General features: G+C 43.8%; 1 protein-coding gene across 1 annotated transcript in view; it reads right to left on the reverse strand.

Moving 5' to 3' along the window:
• LOC126278683 (uncharacterized) overlaps positions 1 to 24,115 on the reverse strand; it is a 423,081-nt gene that overhangs the window by 346,958 nt on the left and 52,008 nt on the right. The window contains exon 2 of the mRNA XM_049978936.1: positions 3,739 to 4,241. Coding sequence (XP_049834893.1) covers positions 3,739 to 4,241 — 503 coding nt within the window. The remainder of the gene's footprint in view (positions 1 to 3,738; positions 4,242 to 24,115) is intronic.

The following is a 24,115-nucleotide window of genomic DNA, read 5'->3' on the forward strand; positions in this document are numbered from 1 at the left end:
CGGTCAGGTCGCACCATCGAGGCGATCCTCCGAGAAGATCGACAGTTAATCGGAAAGGTATTGCAGGACAGAGCTGCGTCCTCCTCGGCTCTGGCGCAACAGCGGAACAGTGGAACTCATCGTATACTATCAGGGGAGACAGTCCGTCACCGTTTACTGTGGCGTGGATCACGTGCGCGTCGTCTACTTCTCTGCCTACCTTTAACGAATGTACAGGAACATGCTAGACAACCATGGCATATGAACGACGTCGCTGGGAACAGGAATGGATTCAGATAATGTTTTCGGACGAATCCATGTTCTGTTTGTTTGAAAATGGTGGCCGCATTTTGGTTCGCCGCAGGCAGGGGGGAGTGATATCACAGTGACTGCATACAGCGTCAACTCAGTGCCTTATGGTGTAGGGTGCTACTGGGTTCACTGTGACCTGTATGACCTACGTGAATCACATACTGCGACCCGTAGCCATACCATTTCTGTATAACAACCCAGAAGTCATTTTTAGCTTTTTAGCAAGACAATGCACGACCACATGTTGCTGCGTGAACACGTCCCACAGGATGTCAGCCTTTTGCCCTGGCCCGACAGACCACCAGATTTGCCGCCAATCGAAAATGTGTGGGATTTGACGAAACGACGCTTGCAGCGCTGTGACCCAATGGCAGCCACCAAAGATGAACTTAGTAACTAGGTGAATGCAGCGTGGATGGCTATACCACAGGATGCAATTGGCGTCGTATATGCGTCGATGGCAGTGTCCATGACGGACCTTGTGCCCACCAGGCAACAGGACCCATGCTACACTGAGGTGACTGAATTGCAAATCATTTCTGCAGAACATCCTAACGTACATGTCCTGTGAATGTGAACGACCTATCTCGAGTCGTTCAAGGTGTTCTGTTTTTTCTCAACATGATTGTAATTCATGTACAAAAATGTTCCTGAGTTTCATGTCATTAAAAACTTTAAAGTAAACCGTCCACATTGAAAAGAACCTTTTCTTCCTCTTATTTGACGATCGTTAAGGAGTTTCTACTGTGCCAGGCCAAATACAGTGCCACACGGAAGTTTCTCTACAGTGTCTAGTTCGCTGCTGTCAGTGTGCTGAGTGCCCCCGAGCTGGTGGTCGGCCGGCGGCTGTGGCCGAGCAATTCTAGGCGCTTTAGTCCGCAACCGCGAGCCTGCTACGATCGCAGGTTCGAATCCTGCCTCGGGAATCGATGTGTGTGATGTCCTCAGGTTAGTTAGGTTTAATTAATTCTAAGTCTAGGGGAGTGATGACCTCAGATATTAAGTCCCGTAGTGCTCAGAGCCAGTTGAGCTGATAGAGAAATAGAGAGAGAGAGAGAGAGAGAGAGAGAGAGAGAGAGAGAGAGAGAGAGAGAGAGAGAGAGAGAAGGGGTATTGTAACAATTTGGTTTCATAAAAAACCTTTTACATATCCGCCGTAGCCTGGTATGTGGTTAATTATGAGAATGAGTTTTCAGTTCCGAATTCGATGCGTAAAAAGTTGATTGTTGCACAAATGTTATATTGTAACTAATTCCTTAAGAATTTTGAACTGTCGAAATATGAATCTTAAGCCATTTGTAGTTCGAAACAACTGTAGGTTAATTATTTTGTAACAGATCTGAAAGTGGGCAGCTGGCACGAAGCCCTGTCATAAGAAAAGCGATCTGGAGTCTGAGTTTGGGCATTTTTATACAAGTAACAGTCGCGACATTGCCTGAAGATGAATATGTCTCGCTTGAATTTTCAGTGAGGTGACAGAAGTCATGGGATAGTGATATCCACATATAGAGATAAGGGTAGTATCGTACACATAAGGTATAAAAGAGCAGTGCACTGGCGAAACCGTCATATGTACTCAGGCGATTCATGTGCAAAGGTGTCCAACGTGACTGTGGCCACACGACAGGAATTAACAGACTCTCGACACGGAATGGGACATTTCATTTCTTAAATCATTTGGAAATTGAATATTCCAAGTTCGACAGTGGCAAGAGTGTGCCGAAAATACCAAATTTCAGGCGTTACCTCTCACTTCGGACAACAGACAACGCAGTAGTCGACAGCCTTTACTTAACGACCGAGAGCAACGGTGTTTGAGTAGAGTTATCAGTGTTAACAGAGAAGCAACACTGCGTTAAATAACCGTATAAATCAATGTGGGACGTACGGTGAACGTATCCGTTAGGATAGTGCGGCAAATCTGCCCATAATAGGCTGAGGCAGCAGACGACCGGCGTGCCTTTGCTAGCAGCACGACATTGACTGCAGCGCTTCTCCTGGGCTCATGACGACATCGGTTGGATCCTAGACGACTGGAAAACCATGTCCTGCTTGTATGAGTCCCGATTTCATTTTGTAACTGGTGATGGTAGTTTTAGAGTATGGGGAAGATCCCACGAATCGAGAGACCCAAGTTACCGACAAGGCACTGTGCAAACTGTGCTGGCTCCATAATGGGCTGAGTTTACATGGAATGAACCGATCATTGACTGGAAATGGTTACGTTCGGTTACTTGGGAGACGATCTGTAGCCATTCGTAGACTTCATGTTCCCTTACAACGCTGTCATATGAAACTTCCTGGTAGATTAAAACTGTGTGCCGGACCGAGACTCGAACTGGGGACCTTTGCCTTTCGCGGGCAAGTGATCTACCAACTGAGCTACCCAAGCACGAACCAAGCTCCGTCCTCACAGCTTTACTTCTGCCAGTATCTCGTCTCCTACCTTTCAAACTTTACGGAAGTTGGCTAAGCCAAGTCTCCGCAATATCCTTTCTTTCAGGACTGCTAGTTCTGCAAGGAGAGCTTCTATAAAGTTTGGAAGGTAGGAGACGAGGTACTGGCAGAAGTAATGCTGTGAGGACTGGGCGTAAGTCGTGCTTGGGTAGCACTTCCCGCGAAAGGCAAAGGTCCCGAGTTCGAGTCTCGGTCCGGCACACAGTTTTAATCTGCCAGGAAGTTTCATATCAGCGCACATTCCGGTGCAGAGCGAAAATCTCATTCTAAGATCGATGTCATATCATCAGACCACAATTGTTCGGATTGGTTTGTAGAACATTCTAGACAATTCGAGCGAACTATTTGGCCACCCATATAAAAGCGCTCCGTCTTCAGGCCACAAGTGGCCCAACGGGACCATCCGACCGCCGTGTCTTCCTCAGTTGAGTATGCGGATAGGAGGGGCGAGTGGTCAGCACACCGCCCTCCCGGACGTTACGATGGTTTTCTTTGGCAGGAGCAGCTACTATTCGGTCGAGTAGCTCCTCAATTGGCATCACGAGGCTGAGTGCACCCCGAAAAATGGCAACAGTGCATGGCGGCCAGGATGGTCACCCATCTAAGTGCCAGCCACACCCGACAGCGCTTAACTTCGGTGATCTGACGGGAACCGGTGTATCCACTGCGCAAGGCCGTTGCCAAACCCATATAGCATGACATGAAACCCATCGAACATTCACAGGACGTGATTTAGAGGCCAGGCCGTGCACAAAATACTGCAACAACAACATTTTCGGAAGTATGGACGACCAATGAGGCAGCATGTTTCAATATTTCTGCAGGGAGCTTCCAACGACTTGTTGAGTTCATGCCACGTCGAGTTGCTGGACTGTCCAGGACAAAAGGAGGTCCGACACGATACTGGGAAGCATCCGACGACTTTTGTCCCCTCAGTGTATTTTTGTAACATTTAAGGAATAAGGCCATAGACAGGACCGGGGCACGAACCTGTATGAGCGCGAGCGTGAGGTGGACGGCGAGGGCGGCCAGGAAACAAGGCACGGCGGGCAGCTGGTGCGTCTCCTCCAGCGTCCAGACGCCGACCCAGGTGGTGACCACCAGCGGCGCGATCACCAGCGACGCCAGCAGCGCGTCCGCCACCGCCAGCAGGCGCCCCGGCAGCCGCCCCCGCCGCCCCCGCCGCCGCTGCAGCTGCAGGTACTCCGCCGGCACCTGCCCCTGCCCCTGCTCCTGCCACAGGGGCTGCGCAGCCGGATCCTCGCAGGAGGCGCTCCACTTCTCGTCGGCAGCTGCCGCCGGCTGGTGCTCCTGCCACAGGGGCGCCGCCAGCACGTCCTGCGCAGACGCCTTCCGCTTTTCTCTGCTAGCAGCCGACGTGGGCCAGGCCTGTTGCTGCCGGCACAGAGGCTCGGTCCCAGCGGCCACACGCGTCTCCTTCCACATGTCGCTGGCTGGCACCGACATGGCTGTCCACACGCAGCCTAATATCACTGTAAACAAAACACCCTAAACTCACTCAGTACTCTAGTCTGTAATTCCTTACACAGTTTCAGTCTACTTCGATAACTCTCTGCTAATACACTACTGGCCATTAAAACTGCTACACCACGAAGCTGATGTGCTACAGACGCGCAATTTAACCGACAGGAAGATGATGCTGTGATATACAAATTATTACATTTTCAGAGCATTCACACAATGCTGGCGCTGGTGGCGACACCTACAACGTTCTGACATAAGGAAAGTTTCCAACCGATTTCTCATACACAAACAGCAGTTGCCTGGTGAAACGTTGTTTGATGCCTCGTATAAGGAGGCGAAATGCGTACCATCACGTTTCCGGCTATAATAAAGGTCGGATTGTAGCCCATCGCGATTTATCGTATCCGTATCGTGACATTACTGCTCGCGTTGGTCGAGATCCAATGACTGTTAGCAGAATATGGAATCGGTGGGTTCCGAAGGGTAATACGGAACGCCGCGCTGGATCCCAATGGCCTTGTATCATTAGCAGTCGAGATAACAGGCATCTTATCCGCATGGCTGTAACGGCTCGTGCAGCCACGTCTCGATCCCTGAGTCAACAGCTGGGGACGTTTGCAAGACAACAACCATCTGCACGAACAGTTCGACGACGTTTTCAGCAGTATGGACTATCATCTCAGATACCATGGATGCGGTTACCCTCAACGCTTCATCACAGACAGGAGCGCCTGCGATGGTGTACTCAACGACGAACCTGGGTGCACGAATGGCACAACGTCATTTTTTCGGATGAATCCAGGTTCGGTTTACAGCATCATGATGGTCGCATCCGTGTTTGGCTATATCGCGGTGAATGCATATTGGAAGCGTGTATTCGTCATCGCCATACTGGCGTATCACCCGCCGTGATGGTATGGGGTGCCATTGGTTACACGTCTCGGTCACCTCTTGTTCGCATTGACGGCACTTTGAACAGTGGACGTTACATTTCAGATATATTACGACCCGTGGCTCTACCCTTCATTCGGTCCCTGATAAACCCTACATTTTAGCTGGATAATGCACAACCGCAAGTTGCAGGTCCTGTACGCGGCTTTCTGGACACAGAAATTGTTCGACTGCTGCCCTGGCCAGCACATTCTCCAGATCTCTCACCAATTGAAAACGTCTGGTCAATGGTGGCCGAGCAACTGGCTCGTCACAATACGCCAGTCACTACTCTTGATGAACTGTGGTATCGTATTGAAGCTGCATGCGCAGCTGTACCTATACACGCCATCCAAGCTCTGTTTGACTCAATGCCCAGGCGTATCAAGGCCGTTATTACGGCCAGTGGTGGTTGTTCTGGGTACTGATGTCTCAGGATCTATGCACCCAAATTGCGTGAAAACGTAATCACATGTCACTTCTAGTATAATAAATTTGTCCAATGAATACCCGTTAAATCGTGCGGTAGCGTCCTCGCTTCCCGCGCCCGGGTTCCCGGGTTCGATTCCCGGCGGGGTCAGGGATTTTCTCTGCCTCGTGATGGCTGGGTGTTGTGTGTTGTCCTTAAGTTAGTTAGGTTTAAGTAGTTCTAAATTCTAGGGGACTGATGACCATAGATGTTAAGTCCCATAGTGCTCAGAGCCATTTGAACCAATACCCGTTAACCATGTGCGTTTCTTCTTGGTGTAGCAATTTTAGTGGCCAGTAGTGATTTCTGTCCCGGTCGCAAGCAGCTATTGAAACATGATATGTTAATTTATTTTCCTAGTCTTCCTATATCCTTCCTATAATTTATTCTATTTGATCAGTCTCACTGCACGTATCGATTGTTATTATGCTCGCCTATCTTTACTTATGGAATTCTATGACTTCCTAGGCTGGCCGAGAGAAGACGCGGTCGGAGAAGGCGATTTAAACGGCTCCATCATCGACGAGGAGTTTTCCCGACTGCAGTGACTATGAACAGTTTTCTTTCTAACTGCTGGCTGGTCACAACACCGGGAGTGGGCGGCTGCATGTGAGGCAGCGCGGTGGACTTGTATCTACGTTTGTGTTGATTTTTCATGCTGCTCTGGTTATACAGAATTGTTCCTCAGAAAGGAAGGCAGACTGGACTTACAAATGTTGGTCAACTTCTGTAACGAATGTGTACTGATTGTCGCCAAGAAAAGATTGCATGTTGAGTGGTTTGTGAACCTTACACTCTCTGTCTGTCGAAGGTTGTTAACGAGACTGATTTGTAAGGTACAGCATGGATGACATACGTAACTGGCGCCACCGGACTAATAGTTGATTCGCCTTCAAATCGAACGGATAATTTTCACAGCAAAAAATAGCACTGTAGTTCCCATATCCTGATAATGTTATTTTCTTATAAAAATTGTGGAAATTTGTGGTAAGGTCTTTTGGGACCAAACTGCAGAGGTCATCGGTCCCTAAGCCTGACACTACTTAACCTAAGTTAAACTAACTTACGCTATGGACAACACACACACTCATGCCCGAGGGAGGATTCGAACCTCCGACGTGGAGAGCCACACGGACCGTGACAAAGCGCCTCAGACAGCGCGGCTACCCCGTGAGGATATTTTCTTATGGATCAAGTTATTGAGACTTATTTACACTAACTGGATATATGTGCTTCCCAATATTTTCCTCTTAATCCTGCAGGCCGTTTCCGGAAAAGCGTGCAAGAAATTCGACGGTGCATAGAGGATGTTCCACTCAACAATTTGAGGCAGAGAAGCTGGTGTCGGAGAAGCCAGCTTAAGGGGAAAATGAGAATAAAATCACACTACTGTGCACTTTTTTACTTACATTAGTTCACTGCAAATATCAGAATTGGCATAATGAACGTGTCATTTGTATTGTACCTTACAAAATTTGCTGAAACTGACGGCTACCAACCCCACTGCAAGCATGACATCGACGAACAAGATTCTGGCTCACCATGCCAAATATCCTTAGTATGTTTCGAATCACATCACACGCAGCTACAATTCTGGCAACTAATTCCACCTCCGTATCCACTGGGATCTCATACACAAGTGCCTTTAAATATCGCCATGAAAAATAAGTCCTCCCATTCCAATCCAGCGTCCAGGAAATACTGTACCGTTATTGATCCATCGTATTATACTGTGCGTCTCTGAATAGCACCGTGTAGCAAATGGGTCTGTTATTGATTCATAGCAGTTTATATCGTAGGAAAATGTAAATACGATGCAATAGAGCCACTTTAAGGACAAGTAAAGTAAACAAAATCTGAAACAAGACTTCTGGTTCAAAAATGGTTCAAATGGCTCTGAGCACTAAGGGACTTAACATCTGTGGTCATCAGTTCCCTAGAACTCAGAACTACTTAAACCTAACTAACCTAAGGACATCACACAACACCCAGCCATCACGAGGCAGAGAAAATCACTGACCCCGCCGGGAATCGAACCCGGGAACCCGGGCGTGGGAAGCGAGAAAAGACTTCTGGTAATTAGGCTCGTCCTCCTTGTTTCCTTACAGGAAATAAAGAATGTACGTGTAAATAAACAGCGTCGTACGTGTAAACTTGTACGTATGTTAGTTGTAAATAAGCTCGAAAATAGTAATGCTAGACAAAGCGGTAGACAAGTTTATTTCCTTATCTCCTTAAGCTGGCTTCACCGACACCATGTTCCCAGCTCTAGAATGGTAAAAAATTAATTTAATATTGATATAATTAAATTATATCAATATATAATTAGATTATCGTGTTCTCTGTTTGGCACAGCTTTGCCACGGGAAACACGAAAGCGGTCGAAGACGTCCGTCTTCTGGTCGGCTCCTGATCGTTGTCAGGAGGAGGCTAATTTTTGATTACGCAAAGGCTTCTGTTATTTGGAAAAGAACAACCTGGTTTCCTTTACGTAATCAGAATGAATTTTATCATTACCTAAGGGATCTTTAGCAATGAACAATATAAATTGCATTTGCAAATGAAATCATTAATAAATGGAGCGACCATGAGATGTATAGAAAACAAGGAGCGGCCTTCTGTCTACAACCAGGATGCCGCAGTATTCTCTGCTGGTCTGATTGACATTTATAAAAATAATATAATGGTTCAAATGTCTCTAAGCACTATCGGACTTAACATCTGAGGGCATCACTCCCCTAGAACTTAGAACTACTTAAACCTAACTAACCTAAGAACATCACACACATCCATGCCCGTGGCAGGATTCGAACCTGCGACCGTAGAGGTCGCACCGTACCAGACTGAAGCGCTTAGAACCGCTCGGCCACAACGTCCGGCAAAAATAATATGATAAGGAGGTAAAAAAAGGAAAAGAGTAAAATAAGAATTCTGGAAAACACTAAATATGTTCAAATAATTCTCACAAGCAATTTGGGCTTATTTATAAACAGTATAAATTACATAAGTAATTTTCTGACTATGTTGGTGCGATAAGATTTTAGCCTGTCCTGTGATCGCTTCTTGGTTCACGTCTATATCAAAAATTACACTCATTATCTTTCTCTTTCTTTCGATGCAATTCTTTCACTGTTTAACACTTTTATAACAATAACTTGCCGATTTATAGTATCGAACATAAATTACTTGAACTTTACCAATTAACAGCTGTTGTCGGCACGCTGGCATGACCGCTCATTTTTATGGCTCTCAATCGACTTTTTCTATCCTTTCACATTACAAGAAGAAGTGCGATAAAATCTGAAGATCTACAATAGTTTTTACCGTCATATTTTTTATTTAGATCGAAGCGGAACGCTCAGTTCAGATTCTGTTAAAATGTTTCTCTGTCTGCGCAGTCGATGTATTAGCGTTTTCGCTAGCTGCGCACCGAGCGAGGTGGCGCAGTGGTTAGCACACTGGACTCGCATTCGGGAGGACGACGGTTCAATCTCGTCTCCAGCCATCCTGATTTAGTTTATCCGTGCTTTCCCTAAATCATTTCAGGCAAATGCCGGAATGGTTCCTTTGAAAGGGCACGGCCGATTTCCTTCCCTAACCCGAGCTTGTGCTCCGTCTCTAATGACCTCGTTGTCGACGGGACGTTAAACACTAACCACCACCTAGATGCGCATCTTTACAGTTACGTAAATTATATAAACCAAAGAATAGGTCTTATCTTATAAGTTGGTCATTTAATACGTAGCTTGTTGAATGCCTTTCCGAGGATACTTATTGCTTTCATACGACGGAAAGCCCAGTAATATTACACATCTCAGATTGTTCAGTGGAGCATTGTCTATGTCCTGTTACTTTCTTGCACGCTCTTACGGAAACCCTCTGTATAGTGATTTACAGTGTATGTTTTAACTCTATGTTTAATGGCGTGTTTCTTCTTTTGTACTACTCGTCGTTGTTGTCTGACCTGTAATTACTGTTGTTTTGAGGATTTTGCTCGTCGGCCATTCAACTGCACTTAACCTGTTGTCAGATGAAACGACTGTATGGTTCTAATGCCAGGGAGTACCCAGCTGGAGAAGTTCGACCGCCGAGGTTTAAGTCTTTTCAGTTGACGCCATACTGGGCGACTTGTTATTCGTTGATGATGATGATGATGATGATGATCAAATGATAATGAGAACAACACAATAACCAGTCCCCTAGCGGAGAAAGAACTCGAGCCAGCTGAGTGGCTTTGAGAAGCGCTGACCACTCAGCTAAGGGGGCGGCTAATCTAATGTAAGTAGAGCAGATCGGCTCGTGGAAGGCTATTGGCTGGGAGTCAAGTAGCGCACTGTAAATTTTGATCTGTCAGCAATAAGCGGAAGCGAGCTGTGGTGACTGGATTTTGAACGACTTTACAGCTGAAATAAAATTAATTTTACTATCTTCCCTTGTTTATATAACGTGTTTAACATTCAGTTCGATGAAACTTGGCTTTTCGCCAGCTTTTATGTTTTTGCTTTATTCTTTATGTTCATAACATAGTTTCTTGACGCTTTAGGTTGGGGTCTGCGCAGTTCGAGTAACCTCGGGTTTCAGCAAAATTGTCTCTCATACATGTTTCCTTTAAAGTAGTGCTGTAACTGAACAAGTGTCTTCCATTTAATAAAGATCCTTCTGCTGATCAGTCCTTGTGTTTTCTTTCAGTCTGCTTGCGTGTTTGTAAAATTGTTTTGTTAATATGAATGCTCTTTAACTGAAAACTTTGAAAGTTTATTGTTGTCTAAAAGCAAGAAATTGTCTTCTGCCAAATAGTGATTGTATATAAACTGCGCAGCTTTCTGTTCCTTCATCACCTTCTGCGAAATCTGTTATCCTTTTTTTTTAATTTTCTTCAGTAATTCTAAAAAAGTTATCTAATGATTTTTTCATTCAAATTTTTGTGTTAAATCTCTTTTTACGTTCCTATTACTAATTTGGAATTTTCTTTACTAATTTCAAAAGGTTATCTGTTGATCTTTTGATTAAAAATTTTTGGAACTATATGTAAAACAATTATCAATAAAACCTTGTGCGATACTCCTGGCAAATAAATTTGCCCCCGGCAGCTTCCATTGCATTTCTATGCCTCCTCTCCCCACCCCCACCCCCGCCTGTTTACCACCACTAAACATTTCAAGGATTCGTCTACTTTCACCGCCTGGAGTCTCCATTTCTATACAGTACGAATTTTTGCCGCACGATATTGCTTACACCATAGGTAGTGCAGGCACGAAGTAACACGGTCCAGACCTTTGTAAACGGTACAATACGGCAGGGAACAACTGCACTGGTGCGGGCTTTGTTGCGAATGATCATCGTGTGACAAGGTTGGTTCAGTTAAATAGCTGAAGCCAACGCACAAACGTATATTTCTCATAACTTGTAAGCTACAGCTAGAGAGTCTGTCACAGCGTATTTCGGTACGACCAATAATTCGATAAATTTAAGTTTCATAGTCAGTAGTGTGTCACTAGAGTACAAAAAAGAAATAGTCACATCAACAAAAGCAAAACAAGTTCAACAACACACTTCCAGAAGGAAATAAAAGAAAATAGAAAGGGGTAAAAATGCAGCATGGTGAACAACGTAGCTTACTATTCTATTTTTTTGTGCGGCTTCTAGCTTCTTTTGATGTCACTTACTGCGAAATTCACAACGTAAAATAAATACCAAGTGTCACATGTAATTCATATGACAGTCGCCTGATAACTTGTTCGGCATTATTACCTGATTATTACTTTTTCCCCTCCCTCTTCCAAATGTTTCCAAAGTAATGAAGCCTTGGAAAGTCCTTGCAGCTATGTTTCCCCAGTCCTTTTATATTCCTTTTATTATGCTACTGGAGTAGTAGGTTTCTGATGAGATTTATGCTTCCTCGTTTGCCTCTTCCGACGAAAGTTTTATACCATTGCGTAAGGTCACATAGAACTGATTATCAGAAACTTTCCCTACAGCTATGCTGCTCAAAAACTGTGGTATCAGGGACAGTCAAATTAAAACCAAACACATGAAGGGACCGTGGAATCGTTCCATTCAAAAATAATCACCCCACTCGTTAAGACATTTATTCCACTGGTGGACGAGACGGTCAATTCCACTTCGTAGAATGAGGTCAGCCACTGACGGCTCCACAACTGGAGCCATTCTTGCAGTCCCTCGTCCGACTGAAACTGCCGTCTACGCATCTCCTTCCTTAGGTCGCCAATGATGAAAAGCACACGGCGGAAGATCCGAGCTATACGGAAGATCTTGCGGTGTTCCCAACCAAATCGCTGAAGGGTAGCCTTCATCGTTTTGGGTAGTGTATGGGCGAGTGTTATCGTGCAACACTAAGATTCCATCCAAAAGCATTTCGACAGCCGACGGCAAATGGCAAAGCCAATAGTGGAAACCTCCCACATATCTCCGGCCACGTCATCCAAAGCTTTTCACCCAAGCTCTGGTAAGGTCATGATGACCTTCTTCGACTGCTGGGGACTTCTGCCCGTCCATGAGCTTGGACACACAGTGCTATGAGGGCAGTTCGCAGAAACTGCGGGGGCGCCATAAAGTCAAAATGCCAGGGAATGCCGTCTGACGGAATAATCCTGTTATACAATATAGTCTGCCCCCCACTCTGCCAATTGCACGATGGCTACTCTTCAGCGATTTGGTTGGGAACACTGTAATATCCTCCGATATTCTACTGCGTGTCTTTCACATCTTTGGCGACCTGAAGGTAAACATGCCTCGAAGTCAGTTTCAATCGGACGAGGAAATGCACGAGTGAGTGAGGTTGTGGATCCGTCAGCGACCGACCACTTTCTACGAAGCACGAATAGAACGTCTCGTCTCCGAGTGGGGTAAATGTCTTAACACATGTGGTGACTACTTTCCAAGACCCGTCGTGGCGGGTGTCGATTTTCATATGACTGTCCCACGTAATACACAGACAGCAACGAAAACGCTCGAAGTGTGCAGGTCCACAGGCGGCAAGCAACTAAGGCGGCCGCCCCTTTCATACAATAGGATGGACTCGCCCATCACTCAGAGGAGTGCGTTTCTGCGCAAGTGTCATATTATTCTGTACAAGCACTACTCTGTTTTTAAAGTTTCGTACCTTAGTAGGTAAAAATGGAACCCTTGCCTGACCACTTTGTTATCTTCCTGTTTGTCTGTTTGTCTGACTGTTGAAAACTCTTTTTCTCAGGAACGGGTAGACATATCAATTTGAAATTTATGCAACATACTGAGTTCTATAGTCTCTTGGCGGTGAAAAATATTGAATCTTCTAAATCAGAGCAGGCAAAAGATATTGCCATTTATGTCACTTAATTCAGTACTCGCTAACTCACTCATCAAAACCTATAGGGTACTTGCCGTTGGACTAGAATTCTGAAATTTGGCAAGAAGCGAGGTTTTACAGTACAACCAAAGCAAAAACTCCGTAAACTGTAGGTTTCTAATTTTATCAGAAAAAAGTTCTCATTTTGTGGACTAGTATGCGAATGTTTGTTTCACACATGACTTGAAACGCCATATCTAATCTAGTAATAGCTCCTGGATATCTGATGATGAATTAATTCGAAATGCGTCCTATAAGCAATAAATTCTTTCCTTACCTGTCGTTTGACTTTTATCATTGTGACTCAGGCAGACTGAATGGACAGCTACTTTGGTTCAAATGGCTCTGAGCACTATGGGACTTAAAATCTATGGTCATCAGTCCCCTAGAACTTAGAACTACTTTAACCTTACTAACCTAAGGACATCACACAACACCCAGCCATCACCCAGCCAACACCCAGCCTGACCCCGCCGGGAATCGAACCCGAAAACCCGGGCGTGGGACAGCTACTGATTAGTATAATAATGATCGCCTGCCCCTTGCATGACTTTATGTCACAATTATATTATGTAAATTAAAACATTCTCGCAAATATTGGAATCATTGGGCCCTCTATCTTGCCAGTATCAATGCAAAGGTAAAAAGGGTTGAGATTATCGATTTCTGGAACAGATGAGCCGTCTATAAATATAATTAAGTTTCCACAGAACCATTAATGAGCGACTCCTTGTCGCACCTGGCCAACTTTTTAAAATATATTCTTACCAGAATGAAAAAAGCTATCATAGCACAAATAATGCCAATATGTCCCGAGCAGACTTAGGGATGTAAAAGAGGGAACTAGCTTTTCGACTTACCTGGCAGCTTCAAAGAGATTAAAATCAAAACATCTTGATATATTCGCACCTTTTCTTGTTAGTATTAGTACCCCCGCCATGTAAGTCTTTGTTTTAATTGATGCCACCTCAATTCGCTCATCGTATTCGTGACGCCCCACCCGAATTTCGCGATAATACAAATCGACTGGAACTTCATTGAATTTTACCGGTATTCTTTACCAGTCCTACATGGTAATTCTCCCATAACGTGCAGCAGTACTCCAGAAAAGGACGGACAAGCATACTCATTCTCTTTAGTAGATTTTCTGCACCTACTAATGGTTTCATCAATGAAACACAGTCTTTGGTTCGCCTTCCCCACAACATTTTCTAAGTGATGTTTCCAATTTAAGTGGTTCGTAAATGTGATCCCAAGACATTTAACGGAATCAACAACCTTTAAATTTGTGTGATTTACAGGAAAACTGAGATTTAACGCAATGTTTTTTTTTTTTTTTTTTTTTTTTTTTTTTTTTTTTTTTTTTTTTTTACTCACGTGGAGGTTCAAACACTTTTTGTTGTTTAGGATCAATTGTCACCATGCAGATAGCATGTCTCAAGCGTTTTGAAACTCTTCATGATCTTCTGATGAATTCACTAGACGTTAAAGTACAGCATCATCTAAAACAGTCTAAGAACAGAGCTTAAACTTTACGTCTCGAAGTGATCCACGTAATCGTTCCCGACTGCAGCTGATGGTGGGAATCCTATTGCATTGCTATCCGTTGTCTCATAATATTCGTTGCGGTACTTCATCTTTCAGTAGAAACGTATACACTGTAATGGCACCAATTATCTCTAATTTTCACATTTCTTCTTATTGGTCAAATACTGTTCAGCACAAATTTTATCTTTCACGAACAGATGACATCAGCCCGGATTCGCGAAATGCGAATCCCTTTCCTAATATTTACCACAGCTGTAATCGTCAGAACAGTGTCTGAAGGACATTCTAATGTGAAGATACAGACGCGGTATAAACAGACACTGTAACCATCCACAAGTGTTTCAGTTAGAAACTCATCACGCGCAAATACTCAGAATATATTCATTCACAATTTGAGAATGAGATAACTTAGTGACTTCTAAAAAGGTTAACACACAATTGCAAACGTAGGCGAAGCTTTTCCTCGATGTTACCTCTCACAAAATAATCAAAGGAAAAAAGTTTTTCGGTTACTACATTTCCGCTGTTCACGCAGAGAAACTGACGCTGAAGCATGATGTTTTAATTTATTACTTCTTTACGACTAACTCCATTACCGACTCATTTTGCAGACCGTGTACACATGTACCACTGAATTTATTTGCAAGATTATATAATTTTATGACACATAGTACAGGAGATATGACATCGTAAATATTGAGTTGCATGAAAAACTAGCCTTTGTTTAAAGTGGCGTGCAAAATCAAGCAGTCTATACTCCGTGTTTCGTAATAAAAACACTTAGCGGCTTCCAACAAACTTTAAACTTAATTTCTAACATTTTCTGAATTTCTTCTGTCTTACATACCTAACGTCAAATGATTGACACATTAACTTTTTTTTCAATAGGAAGTTTGAAGCTTTTTTACACATAGCATTCCGATTCTTCATGCAATCTGTGTTCACTGGTATAATATAACACAACGTTGATAATGTTCTACTTTCTCTTGAGACGGCAACGAGCTTCAGCAACAAGTATCATAATAAAAGTACTGCCTGAACAGTTGGGACTATCCTCAACACAAAGGGTGATCACGCGATTATGTTACAAACTTTCAGCGATATGTAAATTTGAGGTAACGGACCCTGGTCCTGAAACTACAGAGTCGATCGTTGTAAGAGAAAATAGTTCTGATACGAAAGACAATGGAATACGTGTTCCTCATTTTGGGCTGACGGTGGATCAGATATTCCCTGAAAAATGGATACACTGAAGAGGTCCTGTTTCGTGGCGAACACGTTCATCTGATGTCACCACACCCGATTTCTTATTGTAGGTCACGTGAAACCATGCCAGACGGGTGTCGAGACTGAGGAGCATCTATTGGCAAGAATTCTCGCTGGCTGAGACGAGTTCAAACGACACTGAGGATATAAGGACGGGTATAACAAAACTTTGTGCGACCATGCTATGCCTGCTTTGGCGGTTGGGGACGTCATTTTGAACAAGCGTTGTAAACGAAGCAGCTATTTAAACTTGTACAGGTAAATTGAATTCATTATTGCTGTACCGTAGACGTAGAAATTCCGGTCTCTGTGACATCAAGTTACGTGTGCCTTTACTAGTCCATCAACAGAGGAAATTATCTGAGGGTATTCAAAGGGAATTCTATATATCATGATCAAAGTTCGGAAATTGGGGCTCTTAGCTTCAGCGCTGCCCAAGGCCAAGACGGAACTTTAGTAGACTTTCGCTTATTCCTTTCAACACGCTCGTTTCCGGACTAGGGTCTCTTTCCTCAAATTGGTATATTTACCCTTCCCCATTATCCCTAAAAATTTGGAACATTATGGAGGAATCGCTCTGAATACCTGTTAACAGCTGCAGACAATGCAAATAATACGGATACCGTCAACATCGACAATATAGATCTGCAAAGACAAATACCTGCCAGTGATTTGACCCAAAAATTGCTGTCCACGGTTCACTAATTCCTGATATCACAATGTGCCAAGCCGGCCGCGGTGGTCTTGCGGTTCTAGGCGCGCAGTCCGGAACCGTGAGACTGCTACGGTTGCAGATTCGAATCCTGCCTCGGGCATGGATGTGTGCGATGTCCTTACGTTAGTTAGTTTTAAGTAGTTCTAGGGGACTAATGACCACAGCAGTTGAGTCCCATAGTGCTCAGAGCCTTTTGAACCATTTTTGAACAGTGTGCCAAACCGGTGTGAGTCCTGGACAGAGCAGACGAAGATGTGGGTGTCTGAACGGAGCTTTGATTGTGGAAAACAATCATTTTAACAGAATTTAGTCTATTATTGTATACGGACTGAATTGGGAGTGTCTCAGTTGGAGGCAATTATCAATGGAAGGTGGTCTTGGGAAAATATAGCTTTCGTGTCGGAACAAGAAAATTTCGTTTGAAAAGATAACGAACGACTGACAGTCGTTTCATCTTCAGTCACAAGCATCACTGCATGGGGTATGAAGCAGCATGTGGTCAACATACCTCAGACCTGGTCGTTGTCATTTGGCGTGACCGGAGCCGCTCCTTCTCAATCAATAATCTCCGAAATTGGCCTCACAAGGGCTGAACGCATCCCGTTTAACAATAGGTCACCTATTCAAGTGATAGCCAATCTCGACAGCGCTTGACGTCGGTTATACGACGGCAACCGGTGTTACCAATGCGACGAGGCCACTGTCGATGTCGAAACAAAGTCTGAACAAAGAGGGGGAAGAGGAATGTATTACGCCATTGGTAGCTGAAAACCAGAGCCACACTGAGCATCCGATCTTGGACCTACGTTTCACCAGCGTGATGTCTCTCCCACGCTCGTCATAGACTGGAACTTCCTGGCAGATTAAAACTCTGTGCCGGGCCGAGGCTCGAACTCGGCACCTTTGCCTTTCGAGGGCAAGTGGTAGAGCACTTTCCCGCGAAAGGCAAACGTCCCGAGTTCGAGTCTCGGTCCTGCATACAGTTTTAATTTTCCTGGAAGTTTCATATCAGCGCACACTCCGCTGCAGAGTGAAAATCTCATTGTCGTCATAGGTTGTTCAAAAGCGGTGAGTAGGAGCATATTGACCAGGACGTTGTAGGGATACAGAGAACCTCAGATGAAGCGGCGATCCTACTCAGCACATAGGCCACAAAGAGCTGTACTTGAATGTTATAAACGAAAATGTACGTTGATGATGATGATAATTATAATGAAATGATGCAGACAACACAAAAACCTAGTCTCCGAGCAGATAAAATCCCCTAACCGACCGGGGAATATGTGCGTGACAAATAATTTAGGATTCGATTAGATTAATTCTTGTTCCATACAATGGGTACGACGCTTCTTAATGATGTCGATCGGTCAGTTTAACAAAAGTTTCTTTACATGTCATAATTCAATTTTTTTTCTAATGGTGTGATTATCATTCTACATTTAAAAATTCATCTACTGACTAGGAGGAGTTTTCATCCAAAAATTGTTTTAACTTGTTGTTATATGCTAGTTGGCTATCTTTCAGACTATTGACGCTATTTGATAAGTGACCAAAGATTTTGTGACAGCATTGTTCATCCCTCTTTTGGAGACATGAAGGGCATCCGGCCAGCCCTTAACCTTGCCACATCGACCCATAACTATGCTGACACTGCGAAAGTGCGGGACAAAGGCACAAGGACAAGAAGAGATTGTTCATCCCCGTCTGTGCAAAGTTAGATTCAACCCAGAATAGTGAAGGCCTTTTTCCTAGAACTATAGCCATGTATACTGTCGTTTTTTTAATCGTAATTGGTCGAGAAAATAAATGTGTTTTCTTATTTGTTGAACGCCCTCGCATTTTATATTATATTATTCTTCCCCCTCAGTGCTTTTCCCGCAGTGGATCGGCGTCCGCCCTACTGGCTCTCTGTCTCCACTTATTGTCACCTTGTACTTCGAAAGGATGGAGAATCACTTAATTCTATTTGGAGGATATCTGACCGACGTTGTTCGATCTGCCAATAGGCTGTTTACCAACGAGTTTCAACGGAAAACCACATTGCTATTTTTTTTAATGATCTTCTCGAAGCACGTGTCTATAATACAACAGACCACTTTCCCTCGTCTTCTCAGCAATGGATGCCACTCAGTACCGTCTGTGAATTCCATTATTGGACTTAAAGTGTCAGGCCAGCTGTTCACCGAAGCATTTTGGTTTACAACACAGCAAATCTGCTTCTTTTGTTAAACGCCGAGTTTCTGAACCACACAAGGCAACTTGGCGCATAGCAGAGGCGGTCTGGTGTGTATTCATCGCAAAGCACACAACTCATTTTCCGCGATTTAAGCCATACATTGCTAACACAGTTTGTTGTAAAAGTAGCGCAGCCAGGTTACGGGGTATCAAGAATTTTTATTCTTATTAATTTGCTGTACGTGTTGTAAATAATGTGTTTCAGAAAATTATTAAGTGGTTCTCTGCAAATGGACTCTCATTAAATTTTAAATAAACACAGTATATACAGTTCTGTACGATAAATGACACAACATCATTAACAAATATAGAGTTTGAAAAGAGCTCTGTAGCTGAGACAGACTATTGCAAAATTTTTGGTGTGTACATTGCTAAAAGATTGAATTGTATCATGCAATACGAGAGAAAGCAGCGTGACTTGACGTGACGGTGCTAGAGAGAGAGAGAGAGAGAGAGAGAGAGAGAAAGATATTCTTTAATACTCTGTGGAAGTTAGCGCTCAGATAATTATTCTTAGTGTAGGGAGTATTTGTTCTTATTAAGAAGTAGTTTACTAGGATTTTTCATTCTTGTGAAGTAGAAATCGAGGCCATTGCGAGATTTTGAAGGAAATTGTATTATATATATGTATATAAGCCAGTGAATAGATAATTCATGTTACGAGAAGAATTTCATTGACACAAAAGTCAATAAAAAATTGTTCATTTCAAGATGGTACGTGTTTATTCCACAATCGACGTCTACTCCAATTATGATCTATTAATGAATACCAACTCGAGGACATTTCTGACGGGAGTGTTCAGTTCTAATTAAATAGTTTGATGCTTTCTTCGGAAAAAGAGTAATTTCACGGATCATTTCAATCCACCAGTGTTGGACATTTTTAAGAACTGGAAGCATATCTGATTGCTACGCAACAGAGTCCAGAGGAATACTTCTCCGCAACTTTGATTAACACTTTCAGCTTCAATACAGCGTCAGCAGCAGCTGGAGCAGATCGCTACAACAACGGAAGCGTGTAGTGTGAAAGTAGTTTCACACATCGCCCTGTAAGAAACCAACGGTGTAGGTATTCAACACAACAGAGCACACATAGTCACTCATACATATAAAGACAAACACAAGGGGATGTGGGAAACATATAGAGAGAGACACCCACTGATTATAAATGCTCATCAGAGAGACTTTATAATTGGAAGAAACACATTGATGATCTACTGAAACGCCTGAGTTCAGTTACTTATGCTACTAGAGTTATTGCAAATTTTGTTGATAAACATATCAGTAAATTAGCTTCCTATATCTATTTTCCTTCACTGCTTTCGTATGGCATCACATTTTGGGGTATTCATCATTAAAGAAAAAGTTTTGGCGGGGAACTAGAGCATCGCAGAGTTTCATAGGTGCTTACAAAATGTTTACGGAGTTCTGGCAGTGGTGCACAAAAGCACAGTGAATCGTTGGGCGAGGCGTCTGTCGTCATCGCAACAAGATTGTGCAAACGTGTCAGATCTAACTCATGTTGGCTGCCCGCACACAGCTGTCACTCCTGCAGAGTTGGCACGTGCATACCCTCTCATCCAAGGTGATCGAGAGATTACAATCACTGTTAATCTGTTTTTCTGACTGATATTCTCTTCATGATCACCTCTGAAGTGTATTGTGTTACCCTCAGAAAATCGCACGAAAGTGCAAATGAACTTCTTTTTCTCCAAGAGAACGTAATGCCTCACACAAGTCTGTACACGGCAGAGTAGCTCACAAAACTTCATTAGTCTGTTCTTCCTCATCCATCTTCCAGCCCAGATCCTTCCGCTTTTCATATGTCTAGCCCAATGAAGGATGCACTCTGCGGGAAGCAAACCGTGGATCATGGGGAGGTTATTGATTCAGCATGACGTTGGCTCTGACATCGATGAGTAGAGTGGTACCATGCAGGCATACAGGCCCTCCTAGGTACGTGATGCAAGACAGTTGCACTGATAGGAGATTTTGTTGGAAAACACGTTTTTGTAGACAAACGAGTGGTGAATTATATAGTGTATTGGGATCCTGAATTTAATTAACCCGCTTTCAGAAAAAAATGTGCTGCATAACTTACCGAACGCCCTTCGTATTGTTCTACACTGCCTGAGCAAAAAAGTATAGCAACTAGAAGTAATGCAGGACATGAAAGGAAACGTCACAGGTTGATAGAGTACGTGACTCGGTTGGAAACGATACTAAAAAGACGTATTATCTCCTGAGGTAACCTGGCCCACCATTGTTGTAACTGGTCCTTGATAACAAGAATAATGGCACTAGTGCAAAGCTGATGTCCCATTTGATCCCAACGTTTTATCGGGGACAGATCCTGTGACCTTGCTGGACCTGATGACCTTCCTGGGCTCAGGAGTACTTAAACATCACTCAGAAAGTTCTTAGATATACGTGTCGTGTGTGTACAACTGCTATGCTGTTGAAAAATGGCACCACGATACTGTCGCACGAGAGGTGACAGACGAGGATGGAGGATATCCGTGACGTAACGTTGTTGCTATAAGAATACGCTCAGTCACTACCAGCCAAGACGTGACGTCATACCCGATAACTCCACACACCACGACATCTGGAGAAACTCTGTTGTGCGTCGCCAAATCATTGTACGAAAGACAACTCTCGCGAGGCTACCGCCACACTCACCGACAGTGGACTTCGGGAGAGTGCAGAACTGTGAGTGAGACGCCATCCATGTGCAGTCCATGCATCCTAGTCCTGGCACCTCTCCAGGTGCACCTGGCTATATGGTGGTGTCAACAGCAGCCTACATATGGGACGGTGATTCCCTGATCTGGCTGCTGCTAAACTTAGACCACAGCTGCAGGAGACAAAGTATGTTCCAGGGAGGCCATTATTTGTTCCCGGATGGCAGACATAGATGTGAAAGTGCTGCAGTGTGCTTGGTTCACAATACGGCAATCTCTCCTCGACCAGAAACTTGATGGCATATGCCTGGCCTAACGATGCCCTGTAGTCCCACATCAGGCCATTTTCACATTTGAGTGTCTCACAAATCTGGGTATTGAACGATACCACCAACCAGCCGGGCAGAGACCCACAATAAGGCCCCTTTCAAACTCGGTCTCACACGAATATGTGGCATCTCCATGTCCTGTGATTGCTCAAAATCTGACACTGTTCAGGCCGCTTATACAATATAAGGAGCGATAATAAAGTAATGAGACTGATTTTCTTTCCAAGATGTGGCAACCCTGCAGGCTTGCGTAGGCACAATATCTTTGACCTTGATCTATAATCTGCTTCTAGTCCAAGCAGCACATGAATGCAAGTGCTCAGTCGTAAATTGTGCTGTAATAAGTTAACACGTATTTGAGTCTCTCGTCATGGAAATGGAACCGCATAATACTGCACAATGGTATACCATTCCTTTTTTGCGTTAAATTGGGTGAAAACGCGACGACAACTTACGGTAAGCTTCAGAAGGCTTTTGGAGAGGAGGTTATGTCAAGAGCTCAGGTTTGTCGTTGGCATAAAATGTTTAGTGACGGCAGAAAGAATGTTGAAGATGAGGACCTCAGTGGACGACTATGCATGCTTCTTTGATTCCGAGGGAATTGTTCATAAAGAGTGGGTGCCTCCTGGACAAACAGTTGACCAATATTACTACGAAGAAATTTTAGAAAGACTTCGTAAAAGAGTTCTTCGAGTCTGTGCAAACATTGCTCATAATTGGAGTCTGCATCACGATAATGCGCCATCCCATACTGCTCTCTCAGTACAACAATTTTTAACCTCAAAACAAATTTCACTACTACCAGTCGCCTTATTCACCAGATATCGCTCCGTGTGCCTTTTTTCTACTTCCAAGAGTCGAAACAGTGGTCAAGGGACACCATTTTCAAACAACAAAAGATGTCCAAAAAGCTGTGACGAGTGTCTTGGGGGATATTACAGAAGATGGGTTCCAGATATGTTTCCATCAATGGCAGAAGCGCTGGAAAAAGTGTGTGCAGTCAGAAGGGAACTACTTTGAAGGAGAGACAACACTAAACTTGACTAAAACGGTAAGCAACATTTTTTTTTTCACATCAGTCTATTACTTTATTGTCGCAGCTCGTATGTTCATAAATGAAGTTACACTGACCACGTCTTATGGATGCTTTCATAATATCCATACTTGCCGGCCGCGGTGGTCTCGCGGTTAAGGCGGTCAGTCCGGAACCGCGTGACTGCTACGGTCGCAGGTTCGAATCCTGCCTCGGGCATGGATGTGTGTGATGTCCTTAGGTTAGTTAGGTTTAAGTAGCTCTAAGTTCTAGGGGACTGATAACCAAAGATGTTAAGTCCCATAGTGCTCAGAGCCATTTTTATCCATACTTATTATAAAAGTGTGCCAACGGTACTGCCGCGATGGTAACACCGGTTCCTGTCAGATCACCTTAGTGAAGCGCTGTTGGGCTGTGCTAGCATTCGGATTGTTGACCATCCGGTCTGTCGAGCATTGTTGGCAAGCGGGGTACACTCACCCCTTGTGAGGCAAACTGAGGAGCTACTTGACAGAGAAGTAGCGGCCCCAGTCTCGTAAACTGACATACGGCCGGGAGAGAGGAGTGCTGACCACGTGCTCTTGCATATCCGCATCCACTGACGCCTGTGGGCTGAGGACGACATGGCAGCAAATCGGTACCGTGAGGCCTTCCAAGGCCAGTTCAGACGCAGTTTAGTTTAGTTTTATTATAAAAACGTTTCACATCTCCTTCTAAACCACTGAACCGCTTTTAATCCAACTTGACATATGTATCACTTACTGTGTGGTACCTAACTACCAATGGGTTGGGGGTGAAAACGCAGTGTAGTCTACAATGCGCGAATACCCGTACTTCAGTCATCCAGTATCTGAGGATGAGAACACGTAGTGACTTGGAAGAAATATTATACATAATTTCTTGCGTCCACGAAAATTTTTCTCGCTGACAACCCCCTCAAAACGCTAAAACGAAAAAGTTTATCGCTTATTACATTTTCACAGTTCGTGAAGTAAAATTGCAGCTTGAAGCATGACGTTTTAATTTATTATTTATTTATTACCAACTCTATTCGTGAAATGTTTTGCAGACAGTATTAACATATACCATTGAATTACCAGCAAAATTGTATCACTGTACGACTTGTAGATCTGGAGGTATGAAGCCAGAAACACTGAGTTACGCGAAAAACTGCCGCATCATGTATGACGTTTAAATTTATTACTGTTTTGCTACTACCTCTATTCATAACACATTTCGCAGACACTATTCAAATCTACCGCTGCATGTACCTGTGAAATTATATAATTGTATGACACACAGTTCAGGAGATACAATGTCATAAA

The sequence above is a fragment of the Schistocerca gregaria genome, chromosome 6 (assembly GCF_023897955.1).
Source record: "Schistocerca gregaria isolate iqSchGreg1 chromosome 6, iqSchGreg1.2, whole genome shotgun sequence".
NCBI classification, from domain to species: Eukaryota; Metazoa; Arthropoda; class Insecta; order Orthoptera; family Acrididae; genus Schistocerca; species Schistocerca gregaria.